Consider the following 14,207-nt stretch of genomic DNA (forward strand, 5'->3'; position numbering starts at 1 on the left):
AATCCAAACTAGTCAGGCAGGCTGGGGTTAAGGACATCCAAATGAATTACCCCATCGTCATAAACGGGGTAAACCATGAAAGCATTCTGTAAACTGCTAAGCCCTTATAGAAATGTGAGTTTTTATTGTTGTTATTGTCATTAATAATGTTTTAACTTGATCCAAACTACTTAAGAATCTTGGGTTTTTTTGGACAATGAGTAAGTACTCAATAATTGTTAACTATTTTAATTAAAACAAATATGGCCACCTTTAATGGAGTCATTTAAATGAGGCTTTGAGTTTTCCTCTTTCCTAACTAATGCCTTAAAGGGCATTAGGTGAGACTGAGAACTTGGCTCTGCCCTGCTCCATCCTGGGGAAATATCCAGTTTTCCAAAAGGCGGGACAAAAACACCACTTACCCAAGGTCTTCCTAATCAGATACAGCTGATCCACATCCGATTTTCCTGGCCACAGAGGCACTCCTGACAGCAGCTCAGCAAAGACACAGCCAATTGCCCAAACATCCACCGGGGGGCCGTACTGCCTGTCCCCCACCAGCAGCTCAGGGGAGCGGTACCACCTGGTAGCCACGTAGTCTGTATAGTAGTCACTCGGTCCAGCTGGCCAGTGATGGAACATGGAAAACAAAGAGCAGTGGAAGGCTGAAATCAAAACTGAGAGGGGGAGATCTCAGAAGTCAAGCCTGTGCCCAATTTTGTGGCCTTTCTGTATCGCTGGTTCTCAATTCTAGTTGCACATTCAAATCACTTAAATAAATATTTTGTAAATTACTGATGCTCAAGCCACACTCCAGTCCAATTAAAACAGAATCCTTGGGGAGGGTTTGGGGAGGGGGTTATTGGATGTAGAATTTAAAGTTCCCTGGGCACGGCGGCTCACACTTGTAATCCCGGCACTTTGGGAGGCGGAGGTAGGTGGTTTGTTTGGGCCCAGGAGTTCAAGACCAGCCTGGACAACCTGGTGAAACCCCATCTCTACAAAAAAAATACAAAACTTAGCCAGGTGTGGTGGCTCATGCCTGTAGTCCCAGCAATTCAGGAGGCTGAGGTGGGAGGATCACCTGAACTGGGGAGGTCGAGGCTGTGGTGGACTGTGACTGTGCCACTGCACTCCAGCCTGGGCAACAGAGTGAGACCCTGTGTCAAAAAAAAAAAAAAAAGTTCCCCAGGTGATTCTAATCTGCCTCCAAGGTTGAAAGCCACTATTCTAAAGTAGCACTTCTGAAAAGTATTATTTTAGCAAGAAATGGTAGAAATCAGGGAGGTAAGATACTTTTTAATAACCACTTTACTGTGGTATAATTTATGGATAGCATACATAGGTAAACCACTGTATGTATCTACACGTTTTCAGTAATTACAAAATTATAATTTATAGCACACTTATGCCCTAAATATACAAGTACTAGCTTGTATACTTCTAGAGCATTTAGATCCTTTATTATATCAAGAACTTTTCCGTTTTTTATACTTAACCAAAGAAAATGTCAATACTCACTCAAAAGCCGAGCAAATCCAAAGTCACAAAGCTTAATCACGGAATGTTTTGTGATGAGGATATTTTCTGGCTTCACATCTCTGTGTATGCACTAGTGTAACAAATCAAAACAAAAACAATATTAAGGCTGAACTATATATGGGATAAATGAAACACATGACTATTTAGCAAATATTGGATAAATCATTTAAATCTCTCCTTGGCCTGTTGGACAACAGCAAAAGAGCAGCCTAAAATAAATCTAGTACCATGCCTGTCAGAGCCTGAATCATCCCAAATTCCTAAAAGGCCCAAAAGAACCAAGAGTGAAAGGAAAATGAAAGTAGGGTAGCCGGTCTTAGCAGAGAAAAATACAGGACACCCAGTTAAATTTGAATTTCAGATAAACAAATAATTTTTTTAGGATAATACATCCCATGAAGCACTTGGGATGTACTTATACTAAAAAGTTATGCTTGTTTATCTGAAATTCAAATTTAACTGGCTGTCCTGTATTTAATCTGACAGTTCTAGGTGAAAGGGAAAACGTTGAAAGGTCCGGGTGAGGCTGCATCATGGTTGCAGGAGCTGCAAATTGGTGCCCAAGCAGAATTCACAATTCAGTTGTTTAACTGCGAACAGAACACAGTCGGCCTCGTAAACAGGACAAGCCCTGGGCCTGCTGAGATAAGCTGGGAAGAGAAGGGCGGCAACCACAGCTTGCCAAGAGATCTCCCTTCCAGCTCTGACATTCATCCCGACAAGATAAACAAGAGTAGGCAGCAGCCCTCACCCTCTGGGGAGAGTCGCTAGATGTCAGCTCTGTCCCACACACAAGTGCTCTTAGAGCTGCAGCCACCCCTCGGGATGTGGCCCCCCCTGCCAGAATTTAGACTCAAATCACCTGTGGTTTCCAGCCCATCGCCAACATTCTTTAACAGGGTGATATTAGAGAAAAGAACGTTTGAGAATCTTCACATGATTTTCTCATTAAATGACAATTTCTTTGGCAAAGAACAAATCAACAACCTAATTAAGAGTTACTTTTTTTTTTTTTTTTTTTTTGAGTTGGGTCAAAATACTGCTCAGGGTCCCTAATAATCTTCCTCTTTCCCAAGTGTTTTCCTCTCAGGAGAAGAATGCTAGATCGTTCTGCAACCTGAGAGACCCATTTTGGCCTGCAGCCTGAAACCCTGGGGTTATTCTTAAGAATCTGGAGAGGACTCGGGTTCTTCTTGGGCATGACCAGTTCTCACTCCAAAGGACCTTCAGGGTGAGAGATCAGTGTCAATGTTTCCCCATGGGTATTTATTATTCTGGAAAATTTGGGGGTGAAATAAAACAACTTTGGGATTTTATCACGATCTATCTGGTTCTTAGCAATTAACATCCCTGAGATCTCTATTCTTTTACCACTGGCTTCACATATTGCTATAAATGGGTACACCATGAATATCATGATGACATATGGTCAGAAGTACTTGTAAGCAAGTATGTGCTCCTGTTCTGTTCTGGGAATTCTTTACAAGTTTCTGCACCCACCCCCATCAGCACATGGAGCCAAGCAGGGCATCTGGGGCTCTCCGGGGACCTGTGGTATGCATTAAATTTGTTTTTAGCATCCCAGATCTGCCCTACCAGGGTCTTGGTGCAGTCTCTCTTGCTCCCCCATCCTAAAACCTGCTCTCGAGAGAGTGCTAAGTCACAATAACTAACAATATGGGTGTCCACTCTCCCCTGTGTATGACAAGGATTATAGCCTTTAGCTAGTTGGAGGCTCCTCAGGGAGAAGTGCTGTCTACTGTCATACTTCCTCCTTTCGGGAATGCAGCATCAGGAAAAATCACTTGGGACAATATAAAGAAGGAGATTTAGCCCTACCACCTAAATTGACCCTGGCAGTTGAGTAGGATAAAACATTGCAGTGAAATTGCACTCATGGCCAAAATGAAGCTCTAACTTTGGAATCTGGTTTTTATGCACAGGCAGTGGGCAGTGTCGTATTGGATGGGGCAGCAGGTTTCCCAGCATCTGTGAAGTCACGTCACCTGGGCAATAGTCTACTATGCCTCTACCAGCCACCTGTGGCCAGGAGTGTCACAGGCTTTCAATGGGTTGCTTGGTTCGAGACTCGACACTCATATCTCACCAAAGCAGACACTGGCATTTTGCACTGGGTTTGGGGTTCCACCTACTGCAACTGACATACTGCAGCTAAGCAGGCATGAATCACCTGGGGCTTTCCCTAATTTCATAGCCTTTTGGGAGTACAAGACCACATAGACTCCAAGTGAATGGGGTTCTACCTTAAATCTGAGTAGTTTCTAAGCAGTATAAATGTATGACTAATTTTTTGTTCTTTGTGGGGTTTTTTTTTTTTTTTTTGAGACAGGGTCTCATTCTGTCATCCAGGTTGGAGTACAGTGGCATGATCTTGACTCACTGCAGCCTTGACCTCCCCAGCTCAAGCGATCCTTCCACCTCAGCCTCCTGAGTAGCCAGGACCACAGGCACACACCACCGCACCCAGTTAATTTTTTTTATTTTTTGTAGAGACAGGGTTTTGCCATGTTGTCCAGGCTGGTCTCCAACTCCTGGGCTCAAGTGATCTGCTTACTTTGGCCTCCTAAAGTGCTGGGATTACATGCAGGAGCCACCATGCCTGGCACTAGTTTCTTAAAATCATAAAAATGCATGTTTTATATAACCTGAGCAAGAAGGAATAGCTAGATTGGCTTTTTTAGCCTCTACTTACCCAACCGGGCTTATGAAGATTTGGGTAACAAATTTTACCCACAAAAGCATAATACAAACTTTGTACAAGGCTCCACCTCAGCTTAAGGGGAGCCTTCTTGCTTTTCAAAAGAGATCATGAGACTTACATTGTGTTTATGGCAAAAATTTACAGCTTTCAGTGTCTGCCAAGTTATGCTCTTCACGAGATGTTCTGGTACCCTAATAAAAACAAAGCAGCACAAACACATTCTTTAGTGTAGCCATGGAATTCAGCTCAAGAAAAGAAAAAATAAACCAAGATACGCTTTAGTAGTGAAAAATCTTAGGTGACACATAGTCGTCTTACTCATCAGTCGTTCCATGAATCCAAAATGTAAAAATATGTGACCAGCACACCACTGAAGTCTAGGGACAACAGGTTAACAAAAATGCAAACATCCGCTTCTTTGGTAAGGACATGAAAACCTACAGGGATTTCAACAAGTATTTATAACCACCTATCTCAAACATCTGTGACACCACTGGGAAACTGCCTGGTAACTTAAGCTCCATTTTCGCAAGGAATTTTTTATTGATGTAAGGTTAGTTACTATTCAGCACAAAAGATGCTGTTTATTTTCTCAAGTTGCCCCAAACCGACAGCCTTGAAGCAGGACTCATCTTCCATGTGTGGGCACATGCTCTCTCAGAGCAGCATTGCTGTTGTTTGGTTGGTTTTTAGATAATGAAGACTTTACTGATTATAGCAAAGAGCTTTACATTGCAAAGCATTCTATTTGTTTTTAGCGTCCCAGATCTGCCCTACCAGGGTCTTGATGCAGTCTCTCTTGCTCCCCCATCGTAAATTATTATTACATGTTAATAATAATTTAAAAACCTGAGGCATCCTGGTTCTTTCCCTATGCTGCTATGGCAGCCAGCTGCACCCCAGTTACATCTTTCTACTCTCTCCTCCATCACAACAGCTAAACTTCAAGCCACTGCTCCCAGTACTTCTTCCCTGACTCACAGCTTATATTACCAGGGCAACCAGTAGTCCCAGCAGGTACTTCTTGTGAATTAGAAAGAGGCACCTCGCCTGGAAGCATTTAAAACAGCAACAAACCAAGGCAGGGAGTGTAAGAAATGAACCACAGAGAGAGTGCATGTATTTTCTGAGACCCCAACCCACCGGTTGGACTTACTGTTTTGATAAATCAAACATTCCACGATGTTGCTGTGGTCCTCAACCAAAATGAATAAGTAAATCAGGGAGGAAACTCTTGAGTAGCTGTGTTAAGGGGACTACAAAAAGTCACTTCTAGCCTCTGAGAGAGGCTACAAGGCCACTGTTGTCACAGGCCAGACGTTCAGGAAATCCTTTCAAGCAGACCGGGGGTGTTTGAGCAGAGAGTGGGATCACATGAAGGAAAGGAAGAGGCCACTTCCAGGAAGGCTAGTTGGGACATTGCTGGACCGGGGCTATGTCCCTGTGTTTGAAGTTGCTTCTCTCCAAATTCTCTTTTCCTTGTTTGAGCGGCATATAGGCATAGACACTAGAAAAAGTCACCGTCGAGAAAAAAGGCTTAGAAAAATGCAACTAAGATGAGACATTAGGGAGAATGCTTTTCCCCAGCCTCCACTTTTATTTTTTTTTTAGGGTCAGGGTCTTGCTGTGCTGTCCAGGCTGGAGACAGTGGTACTATCATAGCTCACTGAACTTTGGACTCCTGGATTTAAGGGATCCTCCTGCCTCAGCCTTCCAAGTAGCCTCTACATTTTGTCCAGAAAAATGGAATATATTTTGATTATTCAATAAATTAAATTTTTGTGTTTTTTTTTTGAGACGGAATCTTGCTCTGTCACCCAGGTTGAAGTGCAGTGGTACAATCTCAGCTCACTGCAAACTCTGCCTCCCAGGTTCAAGTGATTCTTCTGCCTCAGCCTCCGAGTAGCTGGATTACAGGTGTGTGCCACCACACTCGGCTAATTTTTGTATTTTTAGTAGAGACAGAATTTCACCATGTTGGCCAGGCTGATCTCAAACCCCAGACCTCAAGTGATACGCCCGCCTTGGCTTCCCAAAGTGCTGGGATTACAGGCATGAACCACCATGCCTGGCCTGCAAATTAAGTATTAATATAGGGCTACCAGTACCAGGCAACTTTAGTTCCTATAAACATTTCCCCAAATATATAAAAAGAGCATGTAAAAGTAAATTATAGTTGCATATCATTATTGCTCCTTTAATCCCCAGCACATTTAATCCCCAGAATTACAAAATTATCAGAAGTAAAAACTCTGTACAAACTACTTAGTGCCATCTGGAATTGGCTACTCACTTCACTTCATCACTCAGTTTCTTTTCTGTAATGCAGAGGCCTCAGACTCTGAGATCCCTTTTAGCTGAAACACTCATAGTAAGAGGGGCCAGGTTTTCACTGTTGGAGAAGGGAGTTACAACTACAAAAAGGGGAACAATAGATAGAATATATTCTGTGGTGTTGGATTTAGAGAGAGAGAGAAAGAGAGAGAGAGAGAGAGAGAGACAGCGTGAGAGTGCTGTGCTAGAAGGGGTTGATCACCTTATATAGGATGGCCCAGGAAGCTTCTCTGGTTAAGGGAACATCTAAAATAGTGGCCAAGGTGGTGAGAAGTGGCCAGATTTGGGCTATATTTTTAAAATAGAGCTTCCAGGGTTTTCTGAGGGATTGGATGTGGGAGAAAGAGAAGAATCAAGGAATGACATCAGGTTTTTAACTTGAGTAACTGGTACACGGTGGTGCCTTTTACTCAGTAGAACGCTGGAGGAGAAACTGGTTTGGGGGGAAGGGAATGCTTACTGGACACCCAAAGGAAGACTCTGAGTCAGCGATTCTACATTCAGAAGGAAGGTCAGGCTGGAAATGTGAGTTTGAGAAGCATAGCATATGGGTGGTATTTGGGGCCTAGGACTGAATGAAGCCAATTAAGGAGTGAATCCAGCTAAAGAAGAGGAGCTCGGAAGGAAGCTGTGAGACCCTTCCCCACAGAGGGGCAGAAAGAGGAAGGGGACCCCACAGGGGCACCTGAGTTGAGAGCATCAAGTGAATAAGACAACACTCAGGAGAATACAGTGTCACAGAACCAACTGAAGAAAGTGTGTCAAAGGACTTCTGAATCAGATGATGGATTAAGCAAGCCCAGCTAATTTCGTTCCCTCCCGAAACCTAACTAGAACTACGCTGAAGACTTCTAAAGACAAAACCTCACAAGGTCAGAGAGGACAGGAGAAGAGAGAACAGCAACACAGTGTGGAATCCAGAAAGCAACTGAATGAAAGATAATTAACTTAACAATCCTAGAAAGCGAAAATCTAAGCCAGGAGAGGGAAGGTGGAGAACCAACCAATTCATCCGGAAAGTATCCTCAAAAGGCTCGGGAAGTAGCAGCCAAGGTCTCCATGGAACTAGGAGCTAAGGAGTGTGGAAAAAGCTGTTTAGAAAATAATTAAATCCCTAGATCCCCTCCTTTATCATTTGCCCATAGGGAAACACTCTCCACTACCAGGCAGAAGGCTGGAGCTTTGTTTCTGGAGAGAATAAAGCAGAGGACATTTGGCATACGTGAGATTGTGGATACCGTTCTGAAAATGTGGGTACTGTTCTGAAAACGGGATTAAAGGACTGTACACATACAAAATGCTGAATGCTGGGATTTCCCATCCCTCTTCCCTCACTAGACTCTGAGAAACCCGGCAGGCAGACTTCACTCTCCAGGCACAATATTCAAAGACTTTTTTGGGAGAAGCTCAGAGGGAAAGCTCTGAAGATTCTGACACTGGGGTTCCACCAGCAAATGGCCCAGCTAGAAAACCATAGTGAAGCTCAGAGATTCCAGAGTTCCTTATTCTTAACTATGAGCATACAACCAGAGATTATATGATGCCCAAGAAAAGCCTCTAGTAAGAAAGTGGAAGACCAGAACAAACAGAAAAAAGCAACTTAAAAGAAACAGAAATTATGGAGGATGAAGAGAACATTTTTAAATACCATTAATATACTCAGAGAGAAAAGGAAAGCTGTTGTATCCATGAAATAAGAACAGGATACTATAAGAAAATGAGAGGACAAGTTCAAGAGTCCACACCCCAATAATAGAGTGTAGAGAAAAAGAAAATAGGTAAAACAATGAACAGGAAGTCAATAACAAAACAATTCAAAAATTTTTTTCTGAGGCAGAAAAGGCCCAGCAAGTGCCAGGATAATGGATGAAAATCAAGACCCACTCATGAGTTTCATAATCAAAAACACTGAGCACAAACAGAAGCTCCTACAAGTTTCTGGAAAAAGAAACAGGACTTCACAAGAGAGCAGAAAATAGAATGGCATTAGGCTTCCTGGCACTAGAAGATAGAAGACACTAAAATAATGACTTCAAAAATTTGAAGGAATATTATCTTCAACCAAAAACCAACAAACAAGCCTATATCCAAACAAAATACCAATCCAGTGTGAGGATGGAATAAAGCCTGTGAGGGCAAGGTCTCCACCTCTTGTTTCTTCCCGTACCTCTCATCTACTCTTTCTCAGGAAGCCCCTCGTGGATGCAGTCCACCAAAAAGGAGCAGTCCATTATCAAAGAAGATTACGTGGGCTGGAGACCCAGCACAGGAGGGAAGCAGCAGGAGTCTCTGGGAGAGATGGCAGAGGGAGATGACGGGATAACTGCACTCCAGGTGGCAAAAGCAACCCATCCAGACAGGACAGTGTGACACAAGAGCCAGGCACAGTGAGGGATGTCATCGCCATGCCCTCTGCCTCATGCCATCTTAAATAAATATGAATATATTCAACAAACTTAACAGCTCTGGAAGAGTCTGGGTGACTGGCTGGACCCTTTAGGCTAAAGCAGACGTTTTGATGTTCTTTGTTCTTCTCTCTTGTCTTTTTGTTGTTGTTGTTGTTGTTTGTTTTTTGTTTTGTTTTTTTGAGACGTTGTCTCCCTCTGTCACCCAGGCTGGAGTGCAGTGGTGCTATCTTGGCTCACTGCAACTTTCGCCTTCTGGGTTCAAGCAATTCTCCTGCCTCAGCCGCCCAAGTAGCTGGGATTACAGGCACATGCCACCACACCCAGCTAATATTTGTGTTTTTAGTAGAGATGGGGTTTCACCATGTTGGCCATGGTTGGCCAGGCTGGTCTCAAACTCCTGACCTCAGGTGATCTGCCTGCCTTGGCCTCCCAAAGTGCTGGGATTACAGGTGTGAGCCACCGCGCTTGGCCAATACTTTTTTTGCAGAGATGGGGGTCTTGCTGTGTTGCCCAGGCTGGTCTTGAACTCCTGGGTTCAAGTGATTCTCCTGCCTTGGCCTCCCAAAACACTGGGATTATAGACATGAGCCACTATGCCTGGCCTAAGGAAGATGTTCTTAAAATTGTAGCCTGTGCTTGCAAGGCTAGGGAACTCATTCCACCTTAAGGTATTTGTTTCCACATTGGTGGTAAATAGTGGTTGTGGTTGAGCTCTACGGCAGCATGGGGAAGGGCTAGAACAGGCATGAAGAGAAGGGGCTCAATTCCTTCTCATTCTTTACTCCCTTTAATAGCTCTTCTAGCTCAAAAGCAAGCTCTCCTTTCAGAGCAATCATACATAAGCTCAAACTTAACCTATGAGAGAAGAAGGGGCTTCAGCTTTTCTCCTGGGCCTGGTTCTTCTTTGCCATGGGATTAGGTGATTGAACTTTAGACGAGCCATATATATCCCCAGCTTTTCTTCCTAGTAAATAGTGCTCCAAGGGAGCTAGACACGATCCAACTTGGGCCTTTTGGACTCCCAGCCAGCTGGGCCTGGTCTGGTGGGCTTTCAACTCCTGAAGATGTTAGCTCCCCCGACCTAGAAATGAGAGTCTGGGAAAGGTATGAGAAAATCAAGCAAGGATCCTTCCTTTCCTTTCTGTCCCACACCAAGATGGAAGGGGCTCAAGAAGGCACTTCCATAGGTAGTCAGGTGGTCTTCCTTGAGGCCTTCAGTTCAGTTGCCTTGTTGAGAGCTCCAGTTGTTCCTCCAGAGCCCACTGGGCTGTTGTCCAGCTCCCCAGAGACACCCCTTCTGGGGAGGGTGGAATGGAATCCATCTTTCACTAGTGGGAAGATGTGGAGAACGGGCACACTGCTGAGCTCTCCACTGGTGTGTGACCTCATGGCATTCTTCCTACCTGCTTTGGGAATTTTGTTTCACCCCCCAGGAACATAAAGGGCTCCCAACTGCTTGATTCTAAGGAAGGGTGTGGGCAGGAGACGGGGGTGTCATTTGAAATCCCTGGAGTCTAGATTTCTGTGTGATTATATCGTCTTTTTAACCAGTTAGAGATGGATGTATTTGGTCAAAATAAGCAAGTAAACCCAGAAAGAGGAAGACAAAAAATCCAGGAAGTAATGAATCTGACCACAGAGAAATGCAGTGGGAATTACAAGGATGATGGCAAAGGGAAGTCCAAGGGATACAGCTGGACAGCAGGTCTTGAGTACAACAAGCCAGACAGAAGGAAAAGGAGACTTAAAATCCAGACATTACCAAGAAAAAAAATGGAACTGATGGATTACCTGATGTAACTATCCTGTGAAAATGTACATTAAGAGGCTATTAAAATGAGTTGGGGTGGGGCGCAGTGAGTGGCTCATGCCTGTAATCCCAGCACTTTGGGAGGCTGAGGTGGGCAGATTGCTTGAGCCCAAGAGTTTGAGACCAGCCTGGGCAACATGGTGAAATCCCATCTCTACAAAAAATACAAAAAATTAGCCAAGCATGGTGGCAGGTACCTGTAGTCCCAGCTACTTAGAAGGCTGAGGTGGGAGGATTGCGTGAACCTGGGAGGCGGAGGTTGCAGTGAGCCATGATTGGGCCACTGCACTCCAGCCTGGGTGACAGAGTGAGGCCTTGTCTCAAAAAAAGAAAAAAAAAAAGGAAGGGGGAGGGAATTAGCAACAGGATTAAAGAATGTCAAGCAAATTTTAAAACAAGGCAAGTGTTAATTTGAGGAAAAGTACAAAAGGAAGCCACAGTATGGTACAATGCTCAGCTATAAGTAATACTTACATAGGCAAAATAATGGGAACAGTGAACATTAATGTAACTATTTTGGAGGATTAGAACAGGAAGCAGAGGAGATAGTGATTTCAGGGAGCTAAATTTTCATCTGTCATAATAGAAAGCCTTTGATGTCTAAAAATTGATATTTTGAGATGTATTAATCACTCTTTTACATTACATTATACTGCTGGATTTGATTTGCTAATAATTTTGCTAAGGATTTTTTACCTAAATTCTTGAGGAATATTCATCTGTCATTTTCTTTTCTAGAAATGTCTGTCTGGTTTTGGCATCAGCATATAGTGGCCTCATAAAATGATGTGGGAAATGTTCCTTCTCATATTTTCTGAAAGAGTTTGGGTAGGGTTACTATTATTTCTTCCTTATATGTTTGATAGAATTCATACATCAAATATTTTAATAATAGAACCTAAGATAGCACGACTAAGGAAAAAATATATATAAATCCATATCTTTGGTGAGAAAGTAACTTGGTTCCATTTGGCAAAATTTACAACTCAAGAGTACCACTTTGAGAACTTCTAAAGGAAAATTACAAAAGAAGGAAATTCTATTTGTAGGAAAATTTTATACCAGAATCATTATCAAACCAAACACTGAAAATGACCTCAGTATTCAACCAGAGAGGAATGGTGAGACATAATAAATTTAATGTAATATTTTACAGTCATTGACAATAGATCTAAAGATTATAATGCAACATATATAGAAAATACATAGAAAAAAATATTAAGCGAAGAATAGAATTGAGGGGAAAAACAGCCATCTCATCACAGAACACAGAGAACGTGGTTCTTTATTTGGAACAGCTTGGCTGCCTTTACCGTCTTCAGGCTTGCAGACACAGACACTCAATTTTGTCAGCACACCAAGACAGTATCCATTTCAAAGGGGCAAGTGAACATTAAACAAATTAACTAGCCTGTCATATAAAACTAGAGGGCCAACGTATTCACCCATGCCCAAATTCTGAGTACTAGCTCATGCTTTCTTTGTAGACAATTTCATAAAGAAAGTCAAGTTATAATCAGAATGATGAGCAAAGAATTTGGATGAGGGAAAGTAGGCAATTTGACTGGTTATTGCTGTTAAACTGAGATCACTTAACTGCATCCATCTCCACATTAGGAAGAATTTATCATTAGATAAAACATAGAGTCAGTCAAATCTAACAAGCCTAGCAGCCATTCTGTCTCTTTAAAGTTGCTTTGCATATCTGTGCCCTGATGCATTATGTGTTGGTTTCACAAAATAACTTTCAGAAAGCAATCTCTGTCTCTCCAGGTTTTTAGGGGAGGCTGTATTGTGACCCTAATGTCCTAATAACAAAATCGGACAGACAGAAATGTAAACGACTACCATATGAAAGGGAAGACATCAAACCGATTTTTAAAAATTCTTCAGAAATGTGAAATTCTTCAGAGATGATGAAGAAATAACATGTATCTCTTTCCAGCATTCTCAATTACAGAAGTCATCCTTTCCACTACTGCTTGTCTAACATTTGTGACACAGATTATCAAACAGTTGGCATTCATTAAGACTTCATTTCTACACAAGGCTATCACAAAGATGGGAGGAGCTGGGGGTCTGCCCAAACTCTTGTAAAAAAAGAATATATTACTAGGAATTTATCCTAAAGAAATATTTACGAAAATAGTTGTTCACTGTAGCATGGTTAGTAATAGAAAATAACTGGAAACAATCTAAATATTTATCAACAGGAGATTGAACTAAGAAATCATGGTATATTCACACAATGGAATTCTATACAGCCATTTTTAAAATATAAAGGTAGACATGTATAGATAGGGAGAAAGCTCCAGAGTACATTTTTAAAAAATGCAGCCTGGTGTGGTGGTGCACACCTGTAGTCCCAGCTACTCAGGAGGCTGGAACAGGAGGATCGCTTGGGCCCAGGAGTTCAAGTTTAGCCTGAGCAGCATAGCAACAAGACCCTTTTTCTAAGATTAACTAATTTATTTAACTAAATAAAAACAAAATAAATGTAGAACAGTATGTAAAGCTATTGATTTTATTCATTTCAATTTATTTTTTTTTTTGAGATGGAGTTTTGCTCTCGACACCCAGGCTGGAGTGCAGTGGCGCTATCTCAGCTTACTGCCACCTCCGCCTACCAAGTGCAAGTGATTCTCCTGCCTCAGCCTCCCAAGTAGTTGGGATTACAGGCGCCCACCACAATGCCCCACTAATTTTTGTATTTTTAGTAGAGACGGGATTTCACCATGTTGGCCAGGCTGGTCTTGAACTCCTGACCTTAAGTGATCTGCCTACCTCGGCCTCCCAAAGTGCTGGGATTACAGGTGTGAGCCACCACCCCCAGCCCTTCATTTCAACGTCTGTGTTGCTTTAAAAATTTGCAACAAACAACATATCATTTTTTATCTAAAAAAGAGAGATAAAATTTCTAGAATTTCATTGTCAGAGACTGAAAACTTGAGGTAATGTACATTACCCTGGAGATGTTCTTTGAACAAACTATGTTATTTGGAGAAGGAACTGGTGGTAATTAAATCTGTGCAGGAAAGAATCAGTGAAGTCTTATGTCTAGCTGAACAGATAGGTAGGCAGAAAAATGAGGAGAAAACATCCAAACCAGTTATTTGTAAAACTTTGACACAGGGAGACCAATCATTTATAGAATAATAGATACAAAGATTTTTAAGTTCTATATAAGACAAGGAATAGTTGTGATTGGGGACAATTATAAAAACATAAACCTAAGCACTGGGAATTATAATTGACATGTATTCATGTTACTGTAACAGGATACATATCTTGTGGTATAAACTTGCTTGTGTTAGTAGCAACATGAAGTTGGATCTTCTCCAAAAGCTTTCCAAGGGAGTACCAGAAGTTACAAGCATGTTAATAAGAAGATGAATTAGTGTCCATTTCA

The 14,207-nt window shown here is 42.2% G+C and overlaps 1 protein-coding gene across 1 annotated transcript in view; it reads right to left on the minus strand.

The window, feature by feature from the left end:
* The window catches only part of CDKL1 (cyclin dependent kinase like 1), a 68,236-nt gene that overhangs the window by 11,224 nt on the left and 42,805 nt on the right, over positions 1 to 14,207 (minus strand). Inside the window, exons 3-5 of the mRNA XM_030810193.1 lie at positions 4,365 to 4,437; positions 1,504 to 1,594; positions 405 to 605 (exon numbers count right to left, since the gene is read on the minus strand). Coding sequence (XP_030666053.1) covers positions 405 to 605; positions 1,504 to 1,594; positions 4,365 to 4,437 — 365 coding nt within the window. The remainder of the gene's footprint in view (positions 1 to 404; positions 606 to 1,503; positions 1,595 to 4,364; positions 4,438 to 14,207) is intronic.

Source organism: Nomascus leucogenys, chromosome 1a (assembly GCF_006542625.1).
Source record: "Nomascus leucogenys isolate Asia chromosome 1a, Asia_NLE_v1, whole genome shotgun sequence".
Classification (NCBI taxonomy): Eukaryota; Metazoa; Chordata; class Mammalia; order Primates; family Hylobatidae; genus Nomascus; species Nomascus leucogenys.